At 46.6% G+C, this 27705-nt stretch overlaps 1 protein-coding gene across 1 annotated transcript in view; it reads left to right on the forward strand.

Annotated features, from left to right (window-relative positions):
* The window catches only part of WIPF3 (WAS/WASL interacting protein family member 3), a 73698-nt gene that overhangs the window by 38377 nt on the left and 7616 nt on the right, over nt 1-27705 (forward strand). The window contains 7 exon segments of the mRNA XM_078151104.1: nt 14389-14521; nt 16973-17104; nt 18350-18839; nt 18841-18890; nt 18893-19072; nt 22429-22578; nt 23560-23661. Of these exon segments, the coding sequence (XP_078007230.1) occupies nt 14389-14521; nt 16973-17104; nt 18350-18839; nt 18841-18890; nt 18893-19072; nt 22429-22578; nt 23560-23661 (1237 nt within the window).

Genomic DNA, 27705 nt, shown 5'->3' on the forward strand with positions numbered 1-27705 from the left:
GGGAACTCTCCCTTTGGCCTGTGCTCTCTTCCCCCCCCCACTCCCAGTGCCTTTTAGCATTCAATTATTGGATTCCATCCTCCCAAAAAAGACTTGGAGAAGTTTGCTGCTAACTAGGTCTCTGGCTGAAGGCTCTCATCGGGTGGTGAGCAGAGGAGGTAGTGCCAGAAGATGATGGGGCGCCTCCTGGTTTTGAAGCTTATGAAGACCCCACAGTGAGAGGGAAGAGGCCAAAACCCTCATGCTGTCCCCATGTGGTCTCTCCCCCATGCTGTGAGAAGAGAAGCTTCTGGCTTCTGGTGTGTTCTAGGTCATTAAACTTGCGATGGGGGTTAATAATTATTTAAGTGAGCTCAGTGGGCTTTTGCAATTATTCTGATTTTTTTCTCCTTTCTTGGTCAGCTTCTCTAAGAGAAAGGGGCTGATCATAGCACTGGGACTTTCATGGGGGTGGCACATTCTTTTTCTGGCTTCTTACCTGCCCAGGCACCCCAGAAGCCAAGTCTCGACAGGGCTGTTCTCTTTGACAGTGATGCCGGAGGAGAGCAGGCTTTTCCATGTTTCTGGCTAATCGGCGTAATGACAAGGCACCCTTCTGTACGGCTTTTGTCTAGTTCCTATTTAAAAGTGGCGGAAAGGTTGGCATTGAGAAGGAAATCCCTCCAAGAGGGAAGGAGCGAGGGCCCTTGGGTAAAGTGAAGGAATGGGAACTTTGGGGCCTGCTGGGGAGGGGAAAGGAAGGAATACAGAGAGGGAGGCTGGGAAGTTTTAATACCTTGGTGGAACGTGTTTGAAGGTCAGAGTGAAGGACAGGTTGTCACAAGTTCAGTAGCAGTAGAGAGAGTTGACCAGAAGGCCCAGCAGAGGAGGGGAAAGAGTGATGGATTGGGAATCCAGGGGACCTACATTCAAAGCCAGCTCCCTCACCTTGGGCAAATCACTTCGTCTCTCACGGCCAGTCAGCAAGGTAACAACCACATACCTAGGTGAAAAAAAACCCAGCTGTCTCTGGCCCCAAGGGGTGCATAGCAGGAATAAGCTTCCAGATTCTGATGGGCTGAAGCAAAAATCCACGGTGATTGAGGCCCCACTTGTACCAGGATTGTGATACAACTCAAAAGTCACGTATGTATGTAAGCTCTTTGCAAACCTGGAAGCATCGTAAGGTGTGCAGACCACTTTACATTTTTATCTTATTGGCGCACACAGCCGCCCAGTGAGGCAGGGCCTAAGGGTGTTGTTATTCCCATTTTGCAGATGAGGAAACGGGATGTTGATGTGTACGATTTGGCTGACCAATTGCCATACAACTAGGAATTGTCCAAGGTATGATTGGAACCCACATCTCACTAGGTCCAAGGCCAGTGCTGGATCTCACCTCACTGTTTTATCAGAGTTGTGAGATCTGCTCCTGGTGTCCAAGTTTTTCCTATAGGTGGGCTTCTTCAGGGTCATTCTAGAGCAAAGTGTGTCTGAGAAGCATAAGGGTATATTGGACATGCATGTGTACATGTATGTGTGTATATATGATGGGTGGATGGATGGATGGATGGGTAGATGGACATCACAGTTCAGTCTTCTCTTGTTTCCAGAAGTGAGAAATCAGTTTAATTCAACAGCATTTTACTGAGACTCTTCTGTGCCAAGCACTAGAGATACAGAAATGAAAAGTGAAAATGATTCTGCTCTCAAGTAACTTATATTCCCATTGGGGGAGGGAGGAGGAAATGTAATTTACCCAGGTAAGTGTACACCTGATAAGTTGAGTATGGAGTAAGCCCTAATAAATAGAGAAATTAAGAGAGGCTTTCCATAGGAGGTATCCCTTGAAATATGGAGGGGACGTGTTCCAGGCATGGGAAACTTTTTGTGCAAAGTTACAGAGGTGCAGATAGCACTACCTTCTGTAGCTCTCCTAGAGGCATTGTGTATCTTCAAAGTCTTACTTTCCTCATTCTCCTCCAGTTCCTAATCACCAAAGTTAATTAATTATGCTGGAAAGGCCCCCAACCCCTCGGCATTCAATGCATGGTGGTTTATCTTTCCTTGGAAGAATGGTTTGGAGCCAAGGTTCCTCCCTAGATAAGCCTAGCCATAAAATGATAGCTTTGGGAGAGCCAGTAAACTTTACACATGTAAAGTACAGCCCGGCCCTTAACCTTCTGTACTTTGGCACGTAGTGTGTTAGGGAAGATGGGGAAAAAGCAGCCCGGTGTTAGGGGATCAGCCTTCAGGGCCGCCTCTGCACTCTGCTCGCTTCTGTCTCTCCTCTGAGTCTGGTGCATAACCTTGGACTGATTGCTTCACTTCTGTTCCACTCAGCTTCTCAGCTCATTTCAACAATCACTTATAAAGCTCCTACTATGCGCTAGGTGTTGGGGATATAAAGACAAAAATGAAAAAATGCCCTGCCTACAAGGAGCTTATCTTCTGTTAAGTAAATGCAAAGTATGTATGAGAGCCCATCCTCAGTGCCACCCTAGTTCTGGTGCTCAGCAGGTGCCTGGCACAGAATAGGTGCTTAATAAATGCTTTTTGACTTTACATTAAAACACTTCACATACTGTGTCTCATTTGAAGTTTGTAATGACCTGTGAGGTAGGTGTTATCATCATCTTTATTAATTATTATTTTTAGTTTTCAGCATTTGCTTTTATAAGATTTTGAGTTCTAAATTTTCCTCCTCCCCTCCCCGATCTAATATGGGCTATACATGTACTATCAGCGTTATTTTACAGATGAGGAAATCAAGGCTGGGGTGAATTGGTTTATCATAAGATCGTAGAGGCCAAGCCGGAAGGACCTCGGAAGGCATCTAGTCCAGCCCCTTTATCTTCAGATGAGGCTCAGCCCCACGCAAGCTAAAGTGATTCTTTCATGATTACAAAGATAGTAAGTGTCAGAGGTAGGGTTTAACCTGGTCTTCTGACGTCAGAGATCTTAATCATGTCATTAACTTCTTGGGGCCAGTTTCTTCATCTGTAAAATCAGGAGGTTGGAATTCTGAGGTCTCTTGGTCCGGGAGTTTGGTATCCCATGAAATGTTCTAGCTTTCGGTACCCCAAGGCACAACCTGGCCTCTTCTATGCCTCCGTCTAGTTTCTCCTCTCCTCAGTGATTTGATTGGGGTATCAGAACTTCCAAGAAAGGGATGACCAGAAAAGGTTTTGGGGAGAATTTGAATACTGATTGAATATTGTGCTGGGCACTCCTCCTCTGCCGTGGGGCCCAGCAGTTACCTGTCACAACTGTGTTGCTATGATGGTAACCATAGAAGGATCTAGACCTAGGAAGGATGACCGTGGTGTTACCAAGGTCAAGATTAAGGAGGCCAAGGGTCTGACAGAACCAACAGGAGAAGTTGTAGCTCTGCCCTCACCATTTAACATAACTGGAAAAACCAAGGTGGAGGGTTCTCCCCCTTCTTCTGTGGCTATAATAAGACAGCTTCTTCCCACTCCTGGCCCCAGTGGAAGATAAGCTTTTTGAGGGCAGGAACTGGGTTGTTACTTCAGATCTCCAGTGCCTTACACATAGCAGGTCCGTAATGTTTTGTTGAACAGTAACCAGGCCAGCAACCGGTTAACTTTTAACCTGGCACATAGTAGGGGGCGTAGGAAATCCAGATTTGGTTTTTGCTTCAGCACGTCAGAATTTGGAAGCATATTCCTGTGTCTTGTACCCGCTTGGTCCCAAGGACAGCACATTTGCTTTTGGTCTGGTCATGGGGCTGTACCTTGCTGGTTCATGTTTATAAAATTTCTCATTCAAGCAGATCATACAAGGTGCCCTGAGCCTATGGATGGAGCGCCTGGCACTGCACCCTTTGTGGTCATGCCCCCGGTGGTGGTAGTTTTAATTAAAACCAAAACCAGAAACAACTGTGTTGAGAATGAGGTTTGTCTCCTCCGGAGGGCCCCTGAGAGATCATCTCCTTTTGAATCTGGGAGTATTCTTTCAGCTGTTTTTCTTGATGTCCAGATAATGCTATTCTGAAGATCTCAAATGAATTTCAGAGCCATGAATTAATAGAGGACCTTAAGCTTGAGAGCAGAGAAGGACCTCGCAGTCCAAGCCCTTCCTTTTGCAAGTGAGGAAACTGAGGCCCAGAGAATGGAAGCACTTTGACAACTGAGAAGTTTTCTAAGGACTTGAACCCAGGCTATCTGGCCGCTCCCAGTCCAGTTCTCTGCCATCCGGCCTCTTTGAGAAGAATAGGGAACCTCAGTAATTGGTGATGTCCTTTGAGGTATCCAGAAATCAGAGGCTCTGCCTCCACAGTGGGTGGGTCTTGCTCCCTTGGAGGTCTTGAAGCCATTACAAATGTCCTTCACTGAGATTCTAGAACAGCCTCAGTTTGCCTTGGGTACTTTTCTCAGCAAAATCCCGCCGGCTTATGACCTGCTAAGTGCCCGCCTCCTGAGTGTGTATGGGGGGAGGTTGGCCAAGGAAGAGTGGTGCTCCCCAGAATTTGGTGCACCCCATTAAGGTGGCATTGTCATTCCCGTCACTGTTGCTGCCCATGGCAGGCAGCTAGGCTGGAGTAGGAGTCGCGGGTGAGTGCGGCGCAAAGAACTATGCAGTGGGCGAAGCGGTGCCAAGGCTGAGGTAGTGGGCTCGCTTGTTCCATGTAGCCAGTGGCAGAAGTGGGATTTGAATCCAGGTCCTCTGCACCTGGAGCTAGTGTCCTTCCCTATGGACCATGCTGCATCCCATGAGTGAGCGATGGGGAGATCCAGAGGCAGGTGGGCAGGTCTGAGGTGAGCAGAGAGCAAAGGTCCTTCCTTACAAGGAATTAGGGGAGTCACGAGCTCCATGCTCCTACAGAAGCAGAACTCAGGTATATCCAAAAAGTTCCAGCTCTACTTTCCACCTTTCCCTGGACATAGAGCAAACACTTTCTTTCCCCTCGGTGGGTTGGGGTTCTCTTTACCTGGGACAGCAACACCCCCACTTGGTCAGGGGGCCGTGGTGCCTGAGAGCTCCTAGGTGCTCAGGGGCCACAAACATTTATTAGCACCTACTGTGTGCCAGGCACTGTCCTAAGTGTAGGAGGTAAAAGTGAGAGAGGGACAGAGAGAGGGAGGGGAGAGAGAGAGAGAGGGGGGGAGACAGACAGACAGACAGAAGGGGGAGAGAGAGAGAGAGATGGGGGGGAGACAGACAGACAGACAGAAGGGGGAGAGAGAGAGAGAGATGGGGAGGAGACAGACAGACAGACAGAAGGGGGAGAGAGAGAGAGAGATGGGGGGGAGACAGACAGACAGACAGAAGGGGGAGAGAGAGAGAGAGATAGGGGGGGAAGACAGACAGACAGAAGGGGAGAGAGAGAGAGAGAGAGAGAGAGAGAGAGAGAGAGAGAGAGAGAGAGAGAGAGAGAGAGAGAGAGAGAGATGGGGGAGGAGAGGGTCATGGGTGGACGACAGCCAGAAGACTCACTGAGCGATATCCAAGGATGCACCAAAGGGTGTTGTGTGATGAGGCTGGAAAGGTCATTCGGAGCCCGATTCTGCAGCTCTGAATGCCAAGAGGCATCTGCATTGATCCATATCGATCCTAGGATCAATAGGGAGCCACAGAAGTTTATTGAGGACCTGACATGCACAGAAACCTGCCAGGGGAATGGACCTTGCTGTGGTTTTGTCCACACTCTTCCCATTTTTTTTCTGGGTCTTGCTGACCCTGCTCAGACCTTGATAGCCACAGGAAGTCTTGCTGAATGACTCCATTTGAGAGCATTCATGACAGACTTGAGAAAGAATGACAGCTATTTTTAACTACAGGTTCGACCATTAACTGTGAAAACCCTCAAGTACCATGACATCAATAAGTAAATATTTACCCTGGGCCTCTCTGTGCAAGGCACCTCCTCGGGTAAGGAGGCACAGATTTCTGCCCTGAGATAAGACATAGGCCCATGAAAACAATGGAACCCAACCATACAACGTGGTACCTGATTTAGGCCAAGTTCGTGGTGCAGGGTGGGAAGAGCTATTCGATCAGAAAGCTGTGGGTTCGAATCCCATCTCTGATATTTGTCAGCTGTGTGGCTCTGGGGAAGTCACTTAATCCCTCACAGCCCTAGACAATCTCTATAAATTGCAGAGCAGGCTTTATCTGTATTGGTAGAGGAAGTTCTGTCAACATATAAACTACTGGCTAAAACAAAATTTAAAAAAAAAAAGAGGCAAAAAGACAGTCGTGAGCCGAGAGCTAAGAAGCAAAATTTCTTCTGCTCTCACTTTTCATCCACTGGGAACTGGTTCCATTTCAGCAACCCTGGGTCCCCTTCCTCTTCATTTCCATAAAATGTCCATAAAGACGTTTTTAGCGGTCGTTAAAGACAATGAAAGCAGTGATTTGTTTTGATTTGGGGGCAGCCATGATGATACATGTTGGTCCTGCCAGACTGTCAGAATCAGGCTTGCAGTTAGACAAAATGGCCTTGGAGAGGGGGCTGTTCAGTCTTCTTTGGCAGCCAGCCGCTTTGGTTTGCAGATGCAGGAGGCACATCTTTGGGGACTGGAAGCCCTTTGTAAGAATCTGTTTTGTGTGACTGCTCTGTTCCACCATCTCTTGAAGGGCACCAGAGTCCTGGGGCTTTATTTCCCTCCACCTACCTTTCCTGCTTGTGACCTGTCCTTGTTTACAAGGTCAGAGGACTTCTAGCCAGAAGAGTCTCCAAGCCAGGCCCCTCCCTCCTTTACAGCTGAGGAAAGGAAACTGGGAAGGTGGAAAGTGATTCCCTCCCCAGGGCCATACCGTTAATAAGTGACTGAGACAGGGTTCATCCCAAAGCCCCCTCACTCTGAGTCCTAGCCGTGGTACCACACCTTCTCTCCCTCACTAGATGATTTGTCTCGGGACTGATCAAGGTCCAAAGGGGAATTTGCTAGGTTCTGATTATTGTGGCTTGTGTGGAGACCTGAGCATTTCTTAGGAGGTCATTCAGTCAATCAATAAACATTTATGAAGTGCCTGCTGTGTGCTAGGCAATGTGTTAGGTGTCGGTGCAAACAATAAACATTTATGAAGTGCCTTCTGTGTGCTAGGTATTGTGTTAGGTACCAGTGAAATCCATAAACATTTATAAAATGCCTACTGTGTGCGCTAGACATTGTGTTAAGTGCCGGTACTGTAAAGACTAGAAGAAGAAAAATAAAGAATGCATCTGACCTACAGACCTTTCACCTGGGGCAGAAACAATGTGGGTGAGAGGTGGTGTTGAGGAAACACTGGCCAAGGGGTGTGGCTCTGCTGCTGAGTTTGATTTTTAAAACTCCAAAAAGCAGTAATGACAGTAAAAAGGAAATAACCCCCATTTACTTGACCACAGACCAAAGCCTGCCCCGATCAGAGTCGGGGAGCAAGGGACAGGAGACAAATGGGGCTCCTCCCGTGGCTGGCTTAGAAGCTGCTTGTGAAGCAGGACCTTGACACCCCCCAAGAGGCGCAGCCTGGGGAGCTGACACCCAGTGCACCTGGGATCTCATCAGATCCTCCCAGCTGTCCTGTGTAGCAGTAAGCACAGGCTTTCAGATCTAAGGAAACTGAGGTCCAGAGTCCAGTAGGTACTAGGGGTCAGGGACTCATCCCAATCTTCTGAGTCTGACTCTAGGCACGGTTCCAAGGTAAAAATCAGATAGAATGAAGACTACTGTGTTTTGCATCCCTAGTACCTGGCATAGGGTCTGTAGGCACTTAATAAATGCTGGTTAGATTGGATTCTATTGCTTAGATTCCCTAGCACTTAATATAGTACCTGACATACAGTAGATGCTTAATTAATGCTCGTGAGATTGAATCTGTTAGCTAGAATCCCCAGCACATAACATAGTGCCCGGCACGTCATGGGTGTTTCATCGATGCTTTCTGAGTGGTGTTCTATTACCTAGGAGCCTGAGCAGCTTGTACAGGGTCTGGCATATTTAATAAATGCTGGTTAGATCGGATTTTATTACCTAGAATTTCCAGCACCTGGCACACAGTAGGTGCTCAATAAATGTTTGTTGGTTGATTGTGTTCATTACTTTTACCACTGCAGCTGAGGGTAGGGGAAACACAAGGAATCATTTGCCCTGGTCGTTTTTCCAAAAAGAAAACAATTCTACAAAAGTTCTATGGAATCGCTTTCAAAGTAGGGTTATAGGACTGGAGCTGGTGTATAATTGTCCAGCCTTTTTATTTAACAGATGAGGAAACTGAGTCCCACACAGGTTAATGACTCGCCTAAGGTGACATACATATGAAGTAGGCGAGCCGGGATTTGAACCCAGGTCCTTTTGACCACAAATCCAGCCCACTTATTTGTTCTCTCCCCCACGTATTTGCGTCTTCTCCAGTTTGCATGACCTGGTCAGGCTGCTTTTACATCCCGGTAGCTCCAGCCTGACAGCAGGCAGTCCCTCAGCTTGCAGACACATAAGCAAAGGAGAGAGTTTTAGATGCTGGCCATGCCGGAAAAGCAGTTTGCCACCTGAGGGAGGGAGGTGAGGAGCTGGATTTGAGACCCTCGGCTTGGGGCCGTCAGAGGGCTCTGAACAGAGTTCCCTGCCGAGTCTCAGCAGTGAGCACGAATAACTGGCTACCGCATATGGGCAGAGTTGCTCAAAGTAATTTCGAGATGGAGGGAATGTCAACAGCAGGAGGGGCCACACAGGTCTCCAGCCATGCTTTGAAGGAAGCTGAGAATGTTTTTTTTTTCTTTCATTTTTAGGCAATTGGGGTTAAGTGACTTGCCCCGGGTTGCACAGCTAGTAAGTGTCAAGTGCCTGAGATTGGATTTGAACTCAGGTCCTCCAGACTCCAAAGCTGGTTCTCTATCCACTGAGCCACCTGGCTGCCTCTGAGAATTCTTTTGAGTGAAGGAAGGGAATGCATTCCAGACCCCATGTGAAGCCAGGAATTCTCTGTTTTGTTTAATTATTTTAAATTCATTGATTCTCAGTTTTAATTGTGTATTTGGAATTTCCAAAATGAACCATCAGGAATTCAGGTCCTAACACACCAAAAAAAAAAATGTCCACAGCATTAAAAGAAAGTCTGGGCATTCTGCTGAGCTTGCTGGGGGTGGCAGGGACTTCTCAGGGAATGTGTTTTCTCATCCTTCTGTCCTCACCTAACACAACCTCTCCTCTTTCCCTCCACACAAGCACCACCACAGCTTCAGGCTGATTGCTGCCTCCATCGCCTCCCTGCTTGTGTGAACGAGTCCTGAACTAGGAAGAACCCTGACGGGAAATGTCTGATGCAAAGTTTGGAGGAGGCAGGGTCAGCTGAGGTCATGTGTGGACATGGCACTGGGTGACAGCCTGATGCCACAGGAAGAGGGCTGGATTGGAAGATTGTTGTTCAGTCATGACCCCATTTGGGGTTTTCTTGGCAGAGAGATTGGACTGGTCTGCCATTTCCTTCTCCAGCTCATTTTATAGATGAGGAAACTGAGGCAAATAGGGTTAAGTGACTTGCCCAGGGTCATGCAGAGTAAGCATCTGAGGCCAGATTTGAACTCTGGAAGATGAGTCTTCATGATGCCAGGCCCATGCTCTGTGCACTATGGCGCCATCTAGGTGTCCTGGAGCCCAAGGACAAGGGTTCAAATCCTGCCTCTGCCTCGCTTGGCTGTGTGATCTTGAGTAAGTCATTTCTCCAGTGTTAGCCTTAGTTTACTCCCCTGTAAAACAAAGGTCTCATTACTCTCTAAAGTCCCTTCAAGCTCTGATTCTGTCAATGGGCATCATAACATGGCGGAAGGGGGATTAGATTTGGAATCAGAAGACCTGGGTTCAAATCCTAGCTTAAATGACCTTGTGAACTTCTCTCTGGGTCTCATCTGTAAAATGGAGGCATTGGACACAGTGACGCTTCCAGCCCTACATGATGCCATGATGATAACGTGGGCCTGGAAGACCAGTGCCTTGTGAATGGCCGGCACTTCAGAGTCTGTGGTCCCAGTGCAGGGCTCTTTGAAGAACCCAGCCTCCCCCGACTCCTACTCTTCCCTCTTCCCCTCCCCCAAAAAAGAAAAGAAGAGTTTGGAACACAATGGTGTGTTCCAAAGGCTCTCAGCCACCCAGTCTGTCAAACATCTGAGGCCCTGCCCCGCCCCCAGTGCCTCTCTGTGCCTTTCCAACACTTACCCCTGTCCGGGCATTGGCAGCCAGCAGCCTCCACTGCCCAGAGGTGTTGACACAAGGGCTGCATTTAGTCCCCTCTTTCTATTTTTATTTCTTTTTGGCCCCCTGAGATTTCAGGCCTGGTGCCCCTGGCCCTGTGCTCATACACATGCTCTGCTCCTGGGCACCAGCTAAAAGGCTTGGGAGACCCAGCTCTGAGCCTGCAGCCAGCTCAGTCTGCTTCATGATGGAGCCCAGCAAAGCGACGGTGAGGCCTGATCATGGTTATACCAAAAAAAGCAGCTGCCAGCTCCATAGCACAGGCATTTTTCTCTATGTGCATCTTCCATAGAATTAATGTAAATACAGAAGGAAAAAGTGGTGTTGAGTTCTCCTTGGCCACAGAGTCATAGAATCAGGTGGGAGGCAGGAAGACCTGAGTTCAAATCTGGCCTCAGAAATGTACTACCTGTGTGACCCTGGGCAGGTCGCCTAACCTCTGCTTGCCTGTTCCCTCATCTGTCAAATAGTGATGGTAACTGTAGTATCTAACCTCATAGGGTTGTTGTGAAGCTCAATGAGATAATATACATAAAGTGCATTACAAACTTCAGAGTGTTATTTATTTAAAGGCCGGTTGTAATTATTAGAGTTCTCCCTTGATTGTAATCTCTAAGTTAGAAGACCTCTCAGAGGTGATCTGGTCTGAACCCAATGTGTTACAGGAATTCCGTCCACAGCAGCTAGTTCAAGTAGTCATTCAGGATGGATGGGTGGGAAGGCAAGAGGCAGAGAAAGAGGGGGAGAGAAGAGAGACAGAATGGGGAGAGAAAGAGGAAGAAACAGAGGAGATACAAAGAGACAGAGGGAAAAGAAAGAGACAGAGGGAAAGTGAGGGAGAGAGACAGTAAGGGGAGAGACAGAGGAGAGACAGACAGAGGGAAGGAGAGAGAGAGGAGCAAAAGAGACAGAGAAGGAAGGAGAGGGAGAGAGACGGTAGGGGGAGAGACAGAAGAGAGGGAGACAGAAAGAGGAGAGAGACAGACAGAGGGAAGGAGAGAGAGAGGAGAGAAAGAGAGAGAGTTTATTCAGCATTTGCTATGTGCTAAGCACTAGGATACAAATATAAAGACAGTCCCTGTCCCTGGGAGCTTACATTCTAATGGGGAAAGACAAAAGATAGCCATCCACCTAGCATGGTGTGGACACTGCTGAAAAGTATGAACACAGTGTAGAGCCTACCTGTGGCAAGATAAGGCTGGGCCTCACTTATCTGAGCCTGGAGTGCCAAGGTCAGAATCCAAGGTTCCCAAGGAGGGGAGTTGGGAATGATGCCAGAAATCACGTGGTGTACTTGGAGATGGCCAGGAGGTGGTGAGACAGGACATTTCACTTGTAGTGAAGCTGATGATGGATTAGAAAGCGTGCCAGTCTTAGAGGTCTGAAGCCCTGGCTTCAGATCCCACTTCTAGCCCTGAGTAGGGAGGGTGGGGGCAATTCTAGCCAAGGAGCCTTTGAGTTCTGGCTTCCTCTTTTAGAAAATGGGCATAAAAATGGCCCCTCCTTCATAGGGTCTTGAGAGGCTTGAAGGAGGCCAGGTCTGTAAGTGTTTGCAAACAATATCAGTAGGTTTGTTGGCTTAAGACGGTGTCTAATGGGGACTTCAGGCTAGAGCGTGAAGACTGAGGGCTCATCTGTTAACAGGAGAATTGTCCCAAACAAAGCTTCCCAGCTTCCACAGGGAATCTGTGGACTCCAGAATATCCCCACCCTTCAGGGATTCCTGCAGTTCCGGTTGTCAGGCCTTGGACCTGTGTTTTCTTCTTCCCAAGATCTTCTCTGGAAGTGGTCCAGGGATAAGAAACTGCTGGCTTCTCCAAGCAAGCGCTCTCTTTCATTCTTATTTATGTAAGCTAGCCAGGACAGGGATGCGGGAAGGCCCCACAGAGGACCACAGAGATTTTGGTCAAACTCATCCGCAGCTGAGATTCCTCTAAGTAGATGAGCGTGCTGGGAGAGCCCCGGCTTCCTAGTGCTGACACTCACTGCCTTAAGCAAATCCCTTCACTTTTCTGAACCTGCCTCCTCACTTCCTTTGAAAAATGGCACACCGTGGGGGCAGCTAGGTGGCACAGTGGATATAGCACAGGCCCTGAAGTCAGGAGTACCTGAGTTCAAATCCCGCCTCAGACCAAACACTTGATAACTTACTAGCTGTGTGACCCTGGGCAAGTCACTTAACCGCAGTTGCCTTAAAAAAAAATAGCACACCTCCCTGCCTCACAGGGTTCTTTGTAAAGGCCTTAAAATACCCTGGAAAGACAAGTTCCTGCTATCCTTATCATCTCATTAAAAAAAAAATTGGCCTTTATGAAATCTCCTTGGTTTTTTAAATGACCCATCACCAGGCTAAACCTAGAACAGTAACAGGAGCTGAGGGTATTGGGAAGGCCCGTTTTGGGGTAACTTGGACAAATAGGCGGACTATCATAGCCCAGACTTCTTAAGCTGGTAGAGAATTTGAAGAAACTAAATTGTGGTGGAATTATTATTTGCAAATGTTAAAAGGATTGTGGAAAGCACGGTCCTTATCTAACACGACCTGTAGTGTGTGAATGAATCTGTCCTTGGATGACCTTTTACACCATAACTAAGCTTTATACAAATTGGAGATGTGGCCCCGTCTATCATGAGGCTGTTACCACGTTTTTAACTTCACAAGAAGAATATGAGATGCTATATTTAATATCGTGTTAGGGAGCCCTCTGGTGGGAAAATTATGAGGCCAATGTGCCTGGCTTATCCAGAAGATATGGGGCTGAATAGAGGAATGCAAGGAAAGACAAGAAAAGGGCACCTGAAATTTAGGCTTAACAGGCTGTATTACATCACGCAAACATATGTGTCTTAAAATGTAATCTCTCGATGGCCTGGGAACACTGTACTAACAGATCTCAGTGGCTTGGGAAGGCTACATCAATGGATATTTGAAATGGAAACGTAGATATTGAGGGCATATACAAGGTGCTATGATCAGTGTTGACAGTAGGAGGTACCACCATCTTGGAACAAAGCTTAAATAATAAAGCCAGAGAGGTACTTTGGTAAGAAATGGAAAATAGATTTAAAATGTACTTTGGGGGTAGAGGAAATATTCTAAATAAGCCCAATAGTTGCTCAAAAGATAGCAATAATAGTTAATAGTTATAGATAAAGGCTTCCAAGGCACATGGGCAACAAGATGGAGGACTAGACATTTTCTCTGATCCTTACAATTTCTCAAACCTCTCCAAAACAGAAATTATGCACCAAAGATAAAGCAGCTTCAGCTGTTTCCGTGGTCTAGGGCACCCAGAATCCAAAAGAAGGATTTTAGAAAAACCTCAAACCCCTGAAATGATGCTCAGTGACCCTGAACTCACTTAGTACCTCCTATACTACTGGCATCAAGGCTGCAGTAGCAAACCCAAGGACCTCCATCTAGGCTTACAACAAAACCCATCCCAGTCCTCCCAAGAGGGAGTGTTTCCCATGTGGGGTCCCACTGCTTGTGACTCGGGTCCCCATGCAGACCTTTTCACAGCTGGCATGCAGGAATGGTAAGAAATCCCTTCCTGGTAGATGAGGGAATAGCACAGACTTTGGGCTGGAGAGCTGCCCCCTGCCCTTAGCCTGCCTCTCACCAAGGGAGAATCAAAGTTAAGTGAGTTGCCCAGAGTATGAGGAAGGATTTGAACTCAGGCCTTCCTGACTCTGGGTTTAGTGGTCTATCCACTGCATCACTTAGCTTCCTTTCTTGGAATCAGGAAGACCTGGATTTGAATCTTCCTCTAAAATGTACTGACCATGAGAACATAGGCAAGTCACAATCTGTGCCTCAGTCTCCTCATCTGTAGAATGGAGATCGTCTTCTTTCTTGGGCTGTAATGAGGAACAAATGATGTGAGGTGTATAATGTTCTCTGCAGACCTTCAGGTGCTGTGTATGTCTGTGGTTTGTATTGATCTCTGCAGAAGCCTTGCAGGTTGTGACAGGCTCGTTTCAGAGGGGGGAGATGCATTTCACCAGCCGTCCTCAGGGGCCTGGAGCTTTTCCCTGGCTCCCCCTTTGCTGCCCAGTCGTCCCCCCCCCACTCTTGACCTTGCTTCCGTTTCAGCCTGGCTGCCAAGACTCCTGCCTTCAACAACTGAGAGGCTTTCTAATTGGGAGAGACGTTTCTTTGTGGTCAGCAGCTAGTGTCAGTGAGATGGCTTTTCCTCCTTCTCTTACACAGCCAAGCGCAGAGGCCCCCAGACTGAAGAAGGACGCGCCCCAAGGTCGGAGTGCACTGTTGGCAGATATTCAGCAAGGGACTCGCTTAAGGAAAGTCACTCAGATCAATGACCGAAGCGCCCCCCAGATCGAAAGTAAGTGTGCGCCAGGCCTCCTGACCAGGTCTCTCAGGAGTTAAGAGAAACATGTGCCAGCCCCCTGAGGCCAAGGGGCGGTGAGCTCATGAGCTCAGAGGATGTTAGAGCTGACAGGGACCTTGGCTGCTGCGAGAGAAGGCCACTCTCTGGCTTATTTTTCATTTTACAGCTGGCCTTTGTGTGCACATCATCTTCACTTCTGAATATATTCCTCTCCTTTACTCAGCCTTCCTTTGTGATAAGTAATAATAATAATAGAAAGTCACCAAACATTTATTAAGCACCTAGTCTGTGCCAGGCACTGTGCTTAGCTGTGAGGGTCCAAGGCAGAGATGTGGCCCTGCCCTCAAGAAGCTCATGGTCTAATGGGAGAGACAATGTGCAAACAAGCTATGTGCAAGCAGGACAGAGACAGGAGAAATTGAGGGTAGGCAACAGCAGAAAGGCAGTAAGATTAAGGAGGTCTAGGAAAGGCTTCTTGCAGGTCAGACTTTAACTGAGACTTCAGGAAGCCAGGAGGCAGAGATGAGGAGGGTGAGCATTCCCAACATGGGAGCCAGCTGGGGAAGTGTCTCGGGTGAGGAACAGCAGAGTCACTGAATCTGACAGTGCATGCTGTGTTCCACACCGGTAGTCCCCGACCTCTGCAAAGAGCAACCCTTTCCTTTTCCCAAGAAAGAGACCCAAGTACAGAGACTTGTCCAGTCAGGTGCAGAGCTGGGGATTAGGAGCCCTGGGCTCAAATCCCAGCGCAGAGATTGTTCCTGAACGACACGCTGCTCCCCTTATGAAGCCGATGAGTTTGACAAACTGGCTTCAGAGGTCAGCCCATGACAAAGCTGTTGTTTCTTTTAAAAAGTTGGAGGTGATTTATAAAACTTCTGTTCTTTTTCCAAAAACTTAAAAAAATCTATATTGAGATTAATATTATTTGTAGCATTTACTGAACTCTAGATCTATAAAGCAATAATATATCTTAGTCATTATATATAAGAAATTTATGCTTATACAACGAAAAAATGGGTTTTTGTCAATAAAATTGTCCTTACTCATTCTCCAACAGCAAAAACACACACACACACACACACACACACACACACACACACACACAAACTACACTGAGATTACTTTTAAACATCCTGTTTCACCATGGAACTTAAAGCTCACACCTGACAACTGGATTTGGAATCGCAAAGGAGACCTGGATTCAAATAACCATTTGCTCTTCCTGTGTGACCTTGGACAAGTCACTGAGCCTTGGTTTTTCTCAACTGTAAAAAGAAAGGGGTTGGGCCAGCTCCTTCCAGCTGTTCCTAGACCATAATTGGATACAGTTAACCCTTGATTAACTATTAGTTGGTTTGTCTTTTCCTCCATTGTCTCTTGGGCTCAATATACACTCAGCTTAGTTATCTCTACACTATGGATAAACTATCGTGTAAAGACAGTGGTTGCTCTGTAGTGCCTAGACGTGGAGGTGGAAGAAGTCTTGGGGGCCATCTTGTCCAACCCCATCACTTCACAGATGAAGAAAGTGGGACCAGAGAGATCTGCCTTGCATAAAATCACACAGGAAGTAAATGGACAGAGTCAGGATGTGAACCCACGTCTTCAGGACTTTTTCCTGCATGAATGATTCATGAGTGATGAAATGCTCACTTTGAGACACTCACTCCAAGATCATCAGAGAGATTTCATTCTGCTCATTGGCCTATTCTTAATTATGTGGAGAAAGAGACAAATATTTTTAGAAATCTCAACAAGGAGGGAGGGAAGGAGGAAGGAAGGAAGGGAGGACGTTCTGCCTTTTCCACTGGGTTAACTAGGAAATTCAGTTAGTTAACTAGAATGCCTCCAACCTCATAAATTGGAGTTTAAATGAATAAATACTTCTCTGAGAACTTAGCCGTATTCATCCACCAGTGGGCACTATGTCCTAATTTCTTGGGGCACATGAGATAAGAGCTGGCTTTAATTTCTGGCCAGGGGTTCTCATTCATGCTGCAACTGCATGGTTTTTTCATCTTCTGTAGTTTCTAAGCACAGATATCTCTCTGACATAGAATTCAAGCCAGCCGTGGGCAAGGGCTGACTCTCCTTCCCCTCCTTGAGGCCATTTCATTCCTCCTGAGAGGGTTATGGGGAGGTGGAAGGGAACTGAAGGCACCTGGTGGGAATATGGCTTGTAGCTTGACCTACCTCCACGAACTGTGGGGTATTTGGAATTTAGAGGCATTTCCTCACCATGCTAAGTGCTGAGGATACCCTAAAGCTGAAATGGGCCTCGGCCTCAAGGAGCTCACATACAGATGGTTTTTTGCAGTCAAGTGTGGGATGATGGGTAGAGAGACAGTTCCATGTGAATGACCCTTGCTGGGAATGAGCTGCAGGCTTGTTAGCGATGGGATGCACAAACTCAGTGCCATCTTCCACCTTTTCCCCCCTCAGTTTCGAAAGGAGCCAATAAAGAAAGCGGAGGTGCTCCTGGGAATTCCCGAGGGTGCAACCCACCGGCCCTGGGAGGCCTGTTTGCAGGTGGCTTTCCTGTGCTGAGGCCAGCGGGCCAGAGGGACGGCTCAGGTAAGGGGGCTGGTGGCAGAAAGCTGGAACAGGCTCTTGGCAAAGCAGCGCATTGAAGCTCTGACGTCATTCCATCGCCGGGTCCTAGAGGTGGAAGGGAGCTCAGAGGCCAGATAGCCCTACTTCCTTGTTTTATAGATGAGGACATGAAGACCAAGGGAGGTTAAATGACTGCTTGAGTCAGGTGGGATTTGAACTCGGGTTCTCTGACTTTAGATCCTGCTTTCTTGAGGTGGAGGGAGAAGGCAAGGGAAAGCGAGAAGAGGAAAGAAAGAAAATGATGGGAAGGGAAGAGGAGGGAGAATTATAGGGGAAAGAGAGAGAAGGAAAGAGAGGGGAGAAAAGAAAGAAAAGGATGGGAAGAGGAGGGAGAAGGCAAGGGAAAGGGAAGAAGAGAAGGGAGAAGAGGAAAGAAAGAAAAGGATGGGAAGAGGAGGGAGAAGAGAGAAAGGAAGGGAGGGGAGGGGAGCAGAGAAAAGCTTTTCACAAATTTTGTGAGGGGTAGTTGTTGTTTCAAGTATACTTAATGATGCTTTTATTCACTGCTTTTGACAAAGGCAGAGAAATCCACCAGCTGGCTGAGTTCTAAGCTCCGGGTAGTGTCTCCCCAGCCAATCATCACCCAGGGCTTTGGGGCTGCCCTGGACCTTCTGAGAACCCAATTTAGAACATTACAACACATTAGAACAGAAGGAACAAAGCTTAATGCTGTGGAAAGTCTTGAGTTGAGAAACAGCAGGGGGAAAATGGGGTTTTTATCAAAGTCGTAAACTATGCTTGTCCCTTAGTAATTAGAATGACAAAAGTTCACTTTTTGTAAAGCCCATAAAGGGTTTTATTCACAATCATAGGGTGAGGCATAAGGGCAAGTGTCATTCTGCCCATTTTAGAGATGAGGTGTTAAGTGATTTAATCATACTCTCACTACAGACTGAACCAAGGTCTTCTGCCACCTGATCCGATGCTCAGCATTAATAGGGTGGTTCTTCTGGGAAGCAGAAGAAACTGGCCTTGAGTTTTTAGATTAATTCTATTTTTTAGTGCCCATAGATGGAGGGATGAAGGACAACAGTAGGGACAAAATTCCGACAAAGCTAGGCCTTATTTATTCCTCCTCATGGAACCGAAAGGTTTTCCAGGCCCCTTGCTACCCCTGGCCAGGCGGAAGGCCCCTGGGGATGCCCGCCAGCACTGGGCTCCTCTGGGCCCCGTGGTGACGTCACTGACGGCCGCTTTGGTCTCCAGGTGGTGGGTCCAGAGCTCCGTCCCCTCGGCTTCCCACGAAGAGCATCAACGCTCCGCTGAACCCCCCTGCGTCTCCGAGACTGGGCAATGCATCGGACACCTCGGCCCTCTGCAGATCTGTCCCTCCCCGCCCCAACGTGCCCGCCCCTCCTCCTCCCACCACCCCTCCCCCGCCTCCTCCTCCCCTCCCTCCAGCCGTGGTTCTCTCTGCCATTGGCAAGCCCCCCCTCGTCTCCCCCCCGGCTCTGATGACCAAAACGTCCGCCCAGATAGTGCCGCCCCCTCCCCCCACCATGGCCCCCCCACCTCCTCCCCCAACGCCCCCTCCTCCCCCGCCACCTGTGCAGGGCGAGAAGGCGGCGAAGCCCACGATCGGGCCGCTGCACCTGCCCCCTCCTCCGCCCCCTCTGCCCCTTGTTCCCCCCTGTGGCTTTCCTGGGCCAGTTTCAGAGGCTTCTGCTCCCAGCCCTCCTCCGCCAGACCTTCGGGATCCCCCCCTCCCCGCCTCCACCCCCTCCACCCCTCCCTCTCTATTCCTGCCCTTCCCCAGATCATCTTTGTCCCCGACGTCCCTGCCAGGCTCCAATGGCGGCAGTGATTCTGCCCCTCCGCTTCCACGCAAGTCCCCTAATGCCAGCTTGCAGTCCGTGCCCCTTCCACCCACCCCCCCAGCCTCCCAGTCCACCATACTGGTGCAGAAGAAGAGGCCTGGCAGAGGGGCAGGTAAGTGAACCTCCACCAGGACGGGGTCCAGGAGCTGGTTGTTAAATATTCGGTGTTAGCGTTTGCACCCCAGAAATCGGCAGGCACTAAAATCAGGGCTTCATTTCTTGTTTTGTAGACTGTCCAGTGAATGATGGGAAAAGTGTTAATAATGCGGATTAAACTTAAAACCTTCTGTGGGTACCTTAATTTAATATTTGAGTAGAGAGCTGGTTGTTAAACATTCACCAACACACCCCAGTCATTTGGAGATCTGCTTGTTAAACATTCACCAGCATATCCTGAATCAGTGTCAGAAGATTTTTTTTTTCATTGTTGCTAAAGATTCTGGAATTGTCCAGTGTCATCTAGTCCAATCTCTTCATTTACTAGATGAGAAAATAGACCCAGGAATGATTTATCCAAGGTCATACAGGTAATAAGAACCAGAGGCAGAATCTGAACCCCTTCCAGGTTCAAAGCAGTACTTTTTCCAGTTCCTGCCTGTGATAATAGCTGTGTGACCCTGGCCAAGTCACTTACTCTCTTGGGCCTCAGTTTCCTTATCTTTAATTCAGCATACTGTTATTGTTGTGCGGATTAGAAGAGATAACTTTTGTATATCACTCTACCAACCATTAAAACCATTTATAAATACTGGATAGAAACAGAAGAAAAGGTACCAAAGGAAACAAGTTTGGGGAAACAGTCTACCCAGAAAAGGTACATGTTGGAGGGAACACAGGAATGAATGTGTTCAGATACCTTTCCAGGTATGCGAATTGGAAAAGATAACAAAGGCCTAGGGGGAAAACCTCTAATCTTATTACCAAATGAAAGGTGATCTAGAACACATCAGAACTACCTGATTATAGACCTTCTGTCCCATCTGTTTAAAATTTCATGATAACAAAATAATTTTTATTTTTAAAATATTTATGTTAATTACTACAAATAAATAATTTGTTGTTAAATTAATAATTGAATATAGTTAAACTAAATTATTCATAACTAATAAAATATTGTTAGTAATGTTATTAATAAGTCATCATTTAAGTAAACTAATAGATAATTGAATGTTGTTGGTAATGTAAATTATTAATAATCAATAAACCATTATTAGTCATTAGTAATTAGTTGGCTGACTAACTTGTCACAGACAGCTCCCTTAGACTTTAAGTTTCAAAGCAAGGCATTTCCTCACTGGGCATCCTGTAAACCAATTAAATCACAAGTCTGATTCAGAAAAAACAGTAGCAAATGTCCATGTCTCCTTCAATTATTAATCCCACTGCCTTTTTACCCTTTGGGATTAGGAAGTTTGGCCTTAGGGCTGACTTCAGCCCCTCCTGCTGCAGCAGTGGCCCATCCTCTAGGGTGCTGTGGTCAGGACAGATGGAAAAGTCCGACCTCTCCTTGCAGGCTTTCCAAGGAAGCTCGTCAGTCTCGTCTTCTCTAGGCTCCATCATCCCAGTTCCTCTGGTCTTTTCTCACGGGGCCCATTTCAGCCCTAGACCATTGTTACCATCTTTTGAACCCTCTCTAAGCCATCCCCATAGCTGGAGTTGTATACAGCCAAGTGTATGCTAGTAGCCTTGCGTGACAGAAAACAGCATTTTCCTCCTGGTTCCATGAGAGAAAGGTTTGTCTCATTTGCAAATTCTTGGGCCGAGCCCTGCTGATCAGTTTCCCAACAAATAAGCCCAAGGCAGTAGTTAGAGGGTAACAGATGCTGCTCTTGAGATGTCTCTCTGCACTTGCCTACATCTAGTCAAATATTCCAGGTGTCTTTGGCCGCCTGGAACAGCCAGGGAAGAATCTAGAAGACTTTTAAGGGAACCACACTGCATCTCTGCAGTGCTTAACCTGTGAGGTACAGGCAGAAGCGCGTGTTCATGGCCAGGGTGGATTGCTTAGAAGTCAGGTTTCCACTTTTTCCTGGGGAGAGAACTCCGAAAGGATCGCTTCTAAGATCTGCCTCGATTCCTTGGCCAGAAATTCCGTGACCTCACCTCCTCCCAGGGCCTTCCAGCAGCTTCTTTCTGGTGTCTTCAGTAAATCGTCACCATCTTCTCTGTCTCCATGGTTTTCGCCTCAATGTGCCTGTTCTGGCACATCTTGCCAATGGGCGGCCATGGCAGCCTGAAGGCAGAGTTTCATCAGTAGAGGTTCCCACTTCTTTTTCTTCTCAGTCATTCTCAGTGATCTTTTTACTGACAACACTTGAGTCTCTGCCAGCTCCATACACTTCTCAGGGAAACATACTTCAGCTCACTGGCCTCTTGTACCTTCGTGCCCTTTCGTCTCTGGGCTGCTGCTAGGCTTCTTGACAAATTCCCCCACATCCTGGGCCAGGTTCTTACTTCTCCTGACCAGTGCTGTCTTCATTTTGGCCTGGATCTGGAAGTTCGTCCCCATTTGAAAGATGAGGCAAGTGAGAGAGAAATGACTTGACAGTAGCAGTAAGTGTTGGAGTCTTCTGGTTCTGAGGCCAGAGTCCTTTCCCCCGCATCACCAAGGTCTCTCCAACATGGCTCAGAGCTTGCCCTGTATTTAATACAATGGGACAGTCTCCAGACCATGGGGTGCCTGGGCGGGTGCCATCTTCCTCCTGGTCCCTTACTACACCGTGCTGACCTTTCAATTTCCTGATATTTCCTGGTTTTCCAGCTACTTGATTGGGTCCTATGCTGTAGGCAGGGACTGTGGGAGACCCAGAGAGTTATTAGACCCACTTCCCTGCCCTCATGGATTTTACAGTCTGGTGGGGGAGAAAAAGAAAAATTCAGGGCAGGTTCAATTCAATAAATATTTATTGAGTATTCATGGGGAAGGGACCATGCTGAATTTAAAACAACTTTCTAAAATTTATTTCTTATTAATTTATTTTGGGTTATCAACAGTCACTTCCATAAGCTTTTGAGTAAAACAACATTTTAATAGCACTCATGAGGACATACCAACTCCTTAGCCTAGCCATTTCAAGTCCTCCACAGTCTGGTCCCATTAACCCTTTCCAATCTTTTCCCGTATTAATGAGAAATGAGAATGTAGGGCTTTAGAGCTAAGATTCTCTGGCTCTAGTCCCCTTCACATACCCTGGATTCCAGCCAAACTTGACCTGCCTCCATCATCCCCAGCTGCCTTCCCCAAGGCCTTTCTTCCTCCTCCTCTCTGAGTTTCCTCAGGGCTCACGGGCAGTATCTGCTTCTCTTTGAAGTTCTTTCCAGGCAGTGGATAGAGCAGCAGACTTAGAGTCAGGAACTCCTGAGCTCTCAGACACCTACTTGACCCTGGATAATTTATTTAACCTTTGTTACCCTGCTCGTTTGATATTGCACTCGGGTCTATTAGGGCTCCATCTGTTTCTTCCTCAGGGACTGGCGGCGGGAAGCTGAATCCACCCCCAGTTCCCCCAGCAAGGTCCCCCACGACAGAACTGTCCAGCAAAAGTCAGCAGGCCCTGGCCTGGGTGGGCACACCACAGCCTGGAGCCCCCTTGAGGAATGGAAACTTCCACATCACAGGTAACCTGCCAACTCCCAGATAGGCAGCCCACCAACTCCCCCATCCCGAGCACTCTTAGCTGGGCTTAGACTTCTGATGAACTTGGGAAGTTGAGTCATGCCACATGGGCTCTGAGGTTTACTAAGCAGACATTTTTGGAATCAACTCTATTCCCACTGCCCTAGGCAATTATGAAAATGAAAATGTGCATGCCTGCTCTGCAGTGCTGGTAGCAAACTGCCTTCCAGAGGCGTCTGTACAAGCAGAGGTATCATCTGGGACAAACCAACCGTGAAAAGCTGGGTTTGTGGAAAGAGGAAGGCCAGCCTTTAAAATGTGCATGAGAAGTTTGGGGAGGCAAAGACCTTAGGGGACTAGGGCCCAGTGGGCCTGGAGTTGTGCCCACTCTAAGGAGATGAGGTTCTTGGAAATATGAGGCCCTCCTCTCCAGACCCAGTTTGCATCAAGAGAGCCGAGGTATCTCAGGAAGCCCCCTCAGTTTTTGCTTTTGAAGCTAGGGTTCCCTTTGACAGCAGGGGCAAGGGATCCTTATTCCCCCTTTACTCAAGAGCCCCCAGTTATCAGGACTGCCCAGGGCAGTTCAGAGGAGCCAGATGCTACCTTTGACCTTGGAGCCTGGAGGCCCCATATCAGCTCTGTTATCCCTGCCCAGGAAATGGTTGTTGTTGGAGACAGTTAAACTTTAAATGTTATCACTTAAAAATTATTTGTGTTGGAATGTCCCACACACAGACACATGTTTGAAGGGAGTGGTTATGTGTGGATGCCGGCTCCTCCTCCCTTCCTTTGTCTCCCTTATACCCCAAATGACTGTTTAAATCACTTGCAGTGTGAACCCTGGGTTTAAGCAAGAGGAGGCAGAGAAGGGCTTAACAGGGTTGGATCCATTCCCTGGGGTTTCCTTGCTGGAGTAAAAACAGATTCCAAGCGCACGATTGTCACTAACTAGCACGTTTCTCATTTTCTTCTTCTCGGTCCAGATGACTTTGAGTCCAAGTTTACTTTTCACTCTGTAGAAGACTTCCCCCCTCCTGATGAGTACAAGCCCTGCCAGAAGACATATCCCAGCAAGGTCCCCAGAAGTGAGTATGGCTCATCTCTCATCGACTAGACAAAGGGTGCTTTTTTGTTCTCGAATTTTCTGAAGCCGTGGACTAGAGTGAGTAGAAGCTGCAGGATGTGCTAGGCTCAGCATCAGGGTTCAGCTCCTAGATATGACCACTTAGGTGCCGTGTGACCCTGGGTGAGTCATTTAAACTTCGGGGCCTCAAACCAATGGGCAACTTCCTCGTATTTAACTACGAAATCACAGACAGTTGGGAAGGGAATTCCCACACTAGAAATTCCCTGGCTGATGAGAGCATAGATCTCTCGCTTATCTGTGTATTTGCCTGTAAGTATTGTGTAACATCATAATGAATATATAATTTAGCTTCTTATAGGATTGTGTAGGGTAGATCTGGAGCTAGAAGGAGCCTTAGTGGTCATCTTCAGAAGTCTGTCTGGTCCAAGGCTTTCATTTTACAGATGCAGAAACTGAGGCCCACAGAGGTCAAGTGACTCATCCAAGGTCACACAGTTAACAGGTGACAGAGCTGGGTTCAGATTCAGATGTTCTGATTCCAAGGTTTTCCATTGTGCCGCTCTGCAGAATAAAGCCATGATAAATACTTATTGAAAAATACTAACTCATATTTATATAAACGCTCTAAGGTCTGTCTACAACACTGTTCCCACAACAGCCCTGTGAGGTAGGCATGCAAGTTTTATTATCCCCCGCTTTTTTTTTTTTTGATGAGGCAGTTGGGGTTAAGTGACTTGCCCAGGGTCGCACAGCTAGTAACTGTCAGATGTCTGAGGTCACATTTGAACTCAGGTCTTCCTGACTCCAAGGCCGGAGTTTTATCCACTGTGCCACCTAGCTGCCCCTATTATCCCCCTTTTTATAAACGAGGGCTGAAGTCTAATAATTTGTCTTGGGTCATGAGCCAGGATAGGTCAGAGCCAAAACTGGAACCCTCTTCTCACCCCAAATTCATTGGTTTTTTTCCCATTAATTCAGTTTTCTTTTTAATTATAAACTTAATAGACATCATCAACAAACATAAACATTTTAGTATACAAAGAACAGAAAAATAGAATTGCGTATGAAACTGAACTTTAATTATGTCTCTTTAAAGTGTGTATTACATTTAACACAGTAGTAATAAAACTACCCTGCTTCCATTGCTGTATCAGTATGCTAGGCTGTATCTCGGTGAATGCATGAATGCATTTATAAAGAACTTTAATTAGTCATTGACCTTCCAAGGAGAACCAGTGAACCATCCCTCCATTTCATGGACCTGGCAAATTTGGTTTTATCTTGCATGGGGGTGGGGGAAGAAAGAGATACACACATACATACATACACACATATGCATATATGTGTGTATATGCATATGTATATTTATGTATACACATACATGTATGTCAATACTGATGTATTCAGCGCAAAGGTTGGCATAGGGGAAGGTGGCAAAAAAAAATCAGAAGGGGCAGCTAGGTGGCACAGTACATAGAGCACTGGCCCTGGAGTTAGGAGGACCTGAGTTCAAATTCAGCCTCAGACACATAGCACTCACTAGCTGTGTGACCCTGGGCAAGTCACTTAACCCTGACTGCCTCGCCAAAAAAATAAATAGATAGATAGATAGATAGATAGATAGATAGATAGATAGATAGATAGATAAATAAACAAGTTGGAAAATGGGATGCAGAAGTAAGAAGTGAGAGAAGCCAACAATTTGTAGACGATAGCAAAGCTCCATGCCTCTAAATCTGAATGTTTGTCTGAAGAAGAGAGTTTGGAGGCCCTGGAAGTGGGACGCATCGAATAGCATCATAAAAACTGAGACTGATTCTATTGGAAGGCAGGAAAGGCCCATTACTGACGAGTCACTTCCTACCTGTACAGTAAATGCTTGACTTGTGAGACCAAAGATCAGAATCGATAGCAAATTAGAAGGAAGACTGAAAATGAGAAGATAGAATCCACAATAGAGATGTTCCATTGTCGTCGTCATCATCACCAAGTACAGAATTCTTCTAAGGTTTTCAAAGGCAGCTAGGTGGCGCCATGGTACACAGAGCTCTGGGCTTGCAATCAGGGAAGCTCATCTTCATGAGTTCAAATCTGGCCTCAGACACTTATAGCTCTGTGACCCCGGGTAAGTCACTTCACCTTGTTTGCCTCAGTTTCCTCATCTGTAAAATGAGCTGGAGAAGGAAGTGGCCAACTGCTCCAGTATCTTTGCCAAGAAAACCTGAAATGGGGTCATGAAGAGTTGGACACGACCAGGATTACAGCAACAAAGGTTTTCAAAGCAGTTTGCATGTACTAACTACTTAAACCAGTTGTAGACACTGAAATGAGAAATGAATAAAAGAGTAGATTTTTTTTAATAAAAAATTTTATTAATTTATTTTGATTTATCAACAATCACTCCCATATGCTTTTGAGTTGAAAATTTAAAATAGTAGATTTTAGCATAGACTGTCACCGTGTCCTAGGGAAGTTCAACTGATAAAATTCAGTCATCATAACAGAGTGCAAAAGAGCCCAGAAACCTCCTCTGGCAGCAAACAATTTGTCTCCTTGCCAAGTCAAAAGAAATAGAACCAAGGACAGCACCCGTTTAGTTAATCAGTCGGGCAGGAAGCATTGATGAAGCACCTTCTTTGTGCCAGGCACTGTGTGAAGTACACTGGTTTGCAAATAAAATTAATTAAATAAAATTAAGGTGGTTTGTAATAGCTTAGTGAGGAGGACAGCAGAAAATGATGAGCAATACTACATGGGAAAATGGCAAGAAGCGGTAGAGAGTAAAACAAACGTAGAGAAATCCGACTTCATCAAATTAACCCACGGGCATTTGAGAATGAAACTGGAAAGGAGACAAAGAGATGAAAAATACAAAAGGTCATTACTGTTGAGTATTTAATAAACCAAAATGTCACCCTAACGGCGCTTCACCATCAAAGTGTCTCCTGCATGGACCTCAAAACCTAAGATTTTGTTAAGTGTATTATAATAATAGAATAACAGTGATGACGTCCAGATTATTTATGTCAGGGGAGGTTTAAAGCAGAGATGTATGCTTACCGAAGGTGTTGGCCATCATCATGGAGGATAGACAATACAGAGTCTAGATGGAAGAGCGGAAGAGGAGCTTCTTCTGAAGAAAGAAGTGCTCCAGTTCTTCTTCCAAATGATATCATATTGACTGCATCAAAGCCTATGACACTGAACAGCTTCCAAAATAAACTTCAGAATCTCTCAAAAGAATTTACCATATCTATCTGCACAAGAAAAACCAAATGAATGAAGAATGCCTGTTATGCAGAATATGATCTGCCATTGGATGGGGAAACCATTGAGCTGGTCAGTCTAGACATGAATCTTGAACAGGCACTACACATGGGTGCCGAGCTGGGCTTAGGAGGAAGAGAACCTTTGGGCAATTGCAGTTTCATTTTGCTTTACTAGAGGTAGGTGGGTGGCTTTTACTAGAGGCATGTTGGGTGGACTCTTTGTGGAGGATTTATGGGAGGGCGTGGATAAGAGTCACAAAGGAAGAGAAGCTGGTGGCTCAGTGAATAAAATGCCATACCTGTAGTCAGGAAGACTTCAGTTCAAATCCTGCTTCAGATATTTAACTAGCTGTATGATACCGGGCAAGTCCCTTGACTTCTCTAAGCCTCAGTTTTCTGATCTATAAAATTAGGATAATAATAGCACCTGTCTTCCTGGGTTGTTGTGAGCATCAGTAAGATAACATATGTGAAGGACTTTGCAAACCTTTAGCTATCATTATCATTATTCTTAGGAGAAGATATTATCCTTAAAAGAAGGTCATTACCCACATGGATAAGATCACACATCTAATCAAAATAACCCGAGCTGTTGTAGAAGGCAGGTAGAGAGGATATCACTGATATCAAAGAAGGAACCACAGACCATTTAAAGAGTCCGAGTCATAGAGCTGATAATGAAAATATTAGAACTCTAAGAAAAATAGTTATTATACTAATAGTGTTATACTACTACCAAGATGGTGCTTCATGGGTTGCTGGTATGGTGGAGA

Source organism: Phascolarctos cinereus, unplaced genomic scaffold (genome assembly GCF_003287225.1).
Source record: "Phascolarctos cinereus isolate Bilbo 61053 unplaced genomic scaffold, phaCin_HiC Scaffold_1;HRSCAF=81, whole genome shotgun sequence".
In the NCBI taxonomy this organism is placed as follows: domain Eukaryota; kingdom Metazoa; phylum Chordata; class Mammalia; order Diprotodontia; family Phascolarctidae; genus Phascolarctos; species Phascolarctos cinereus.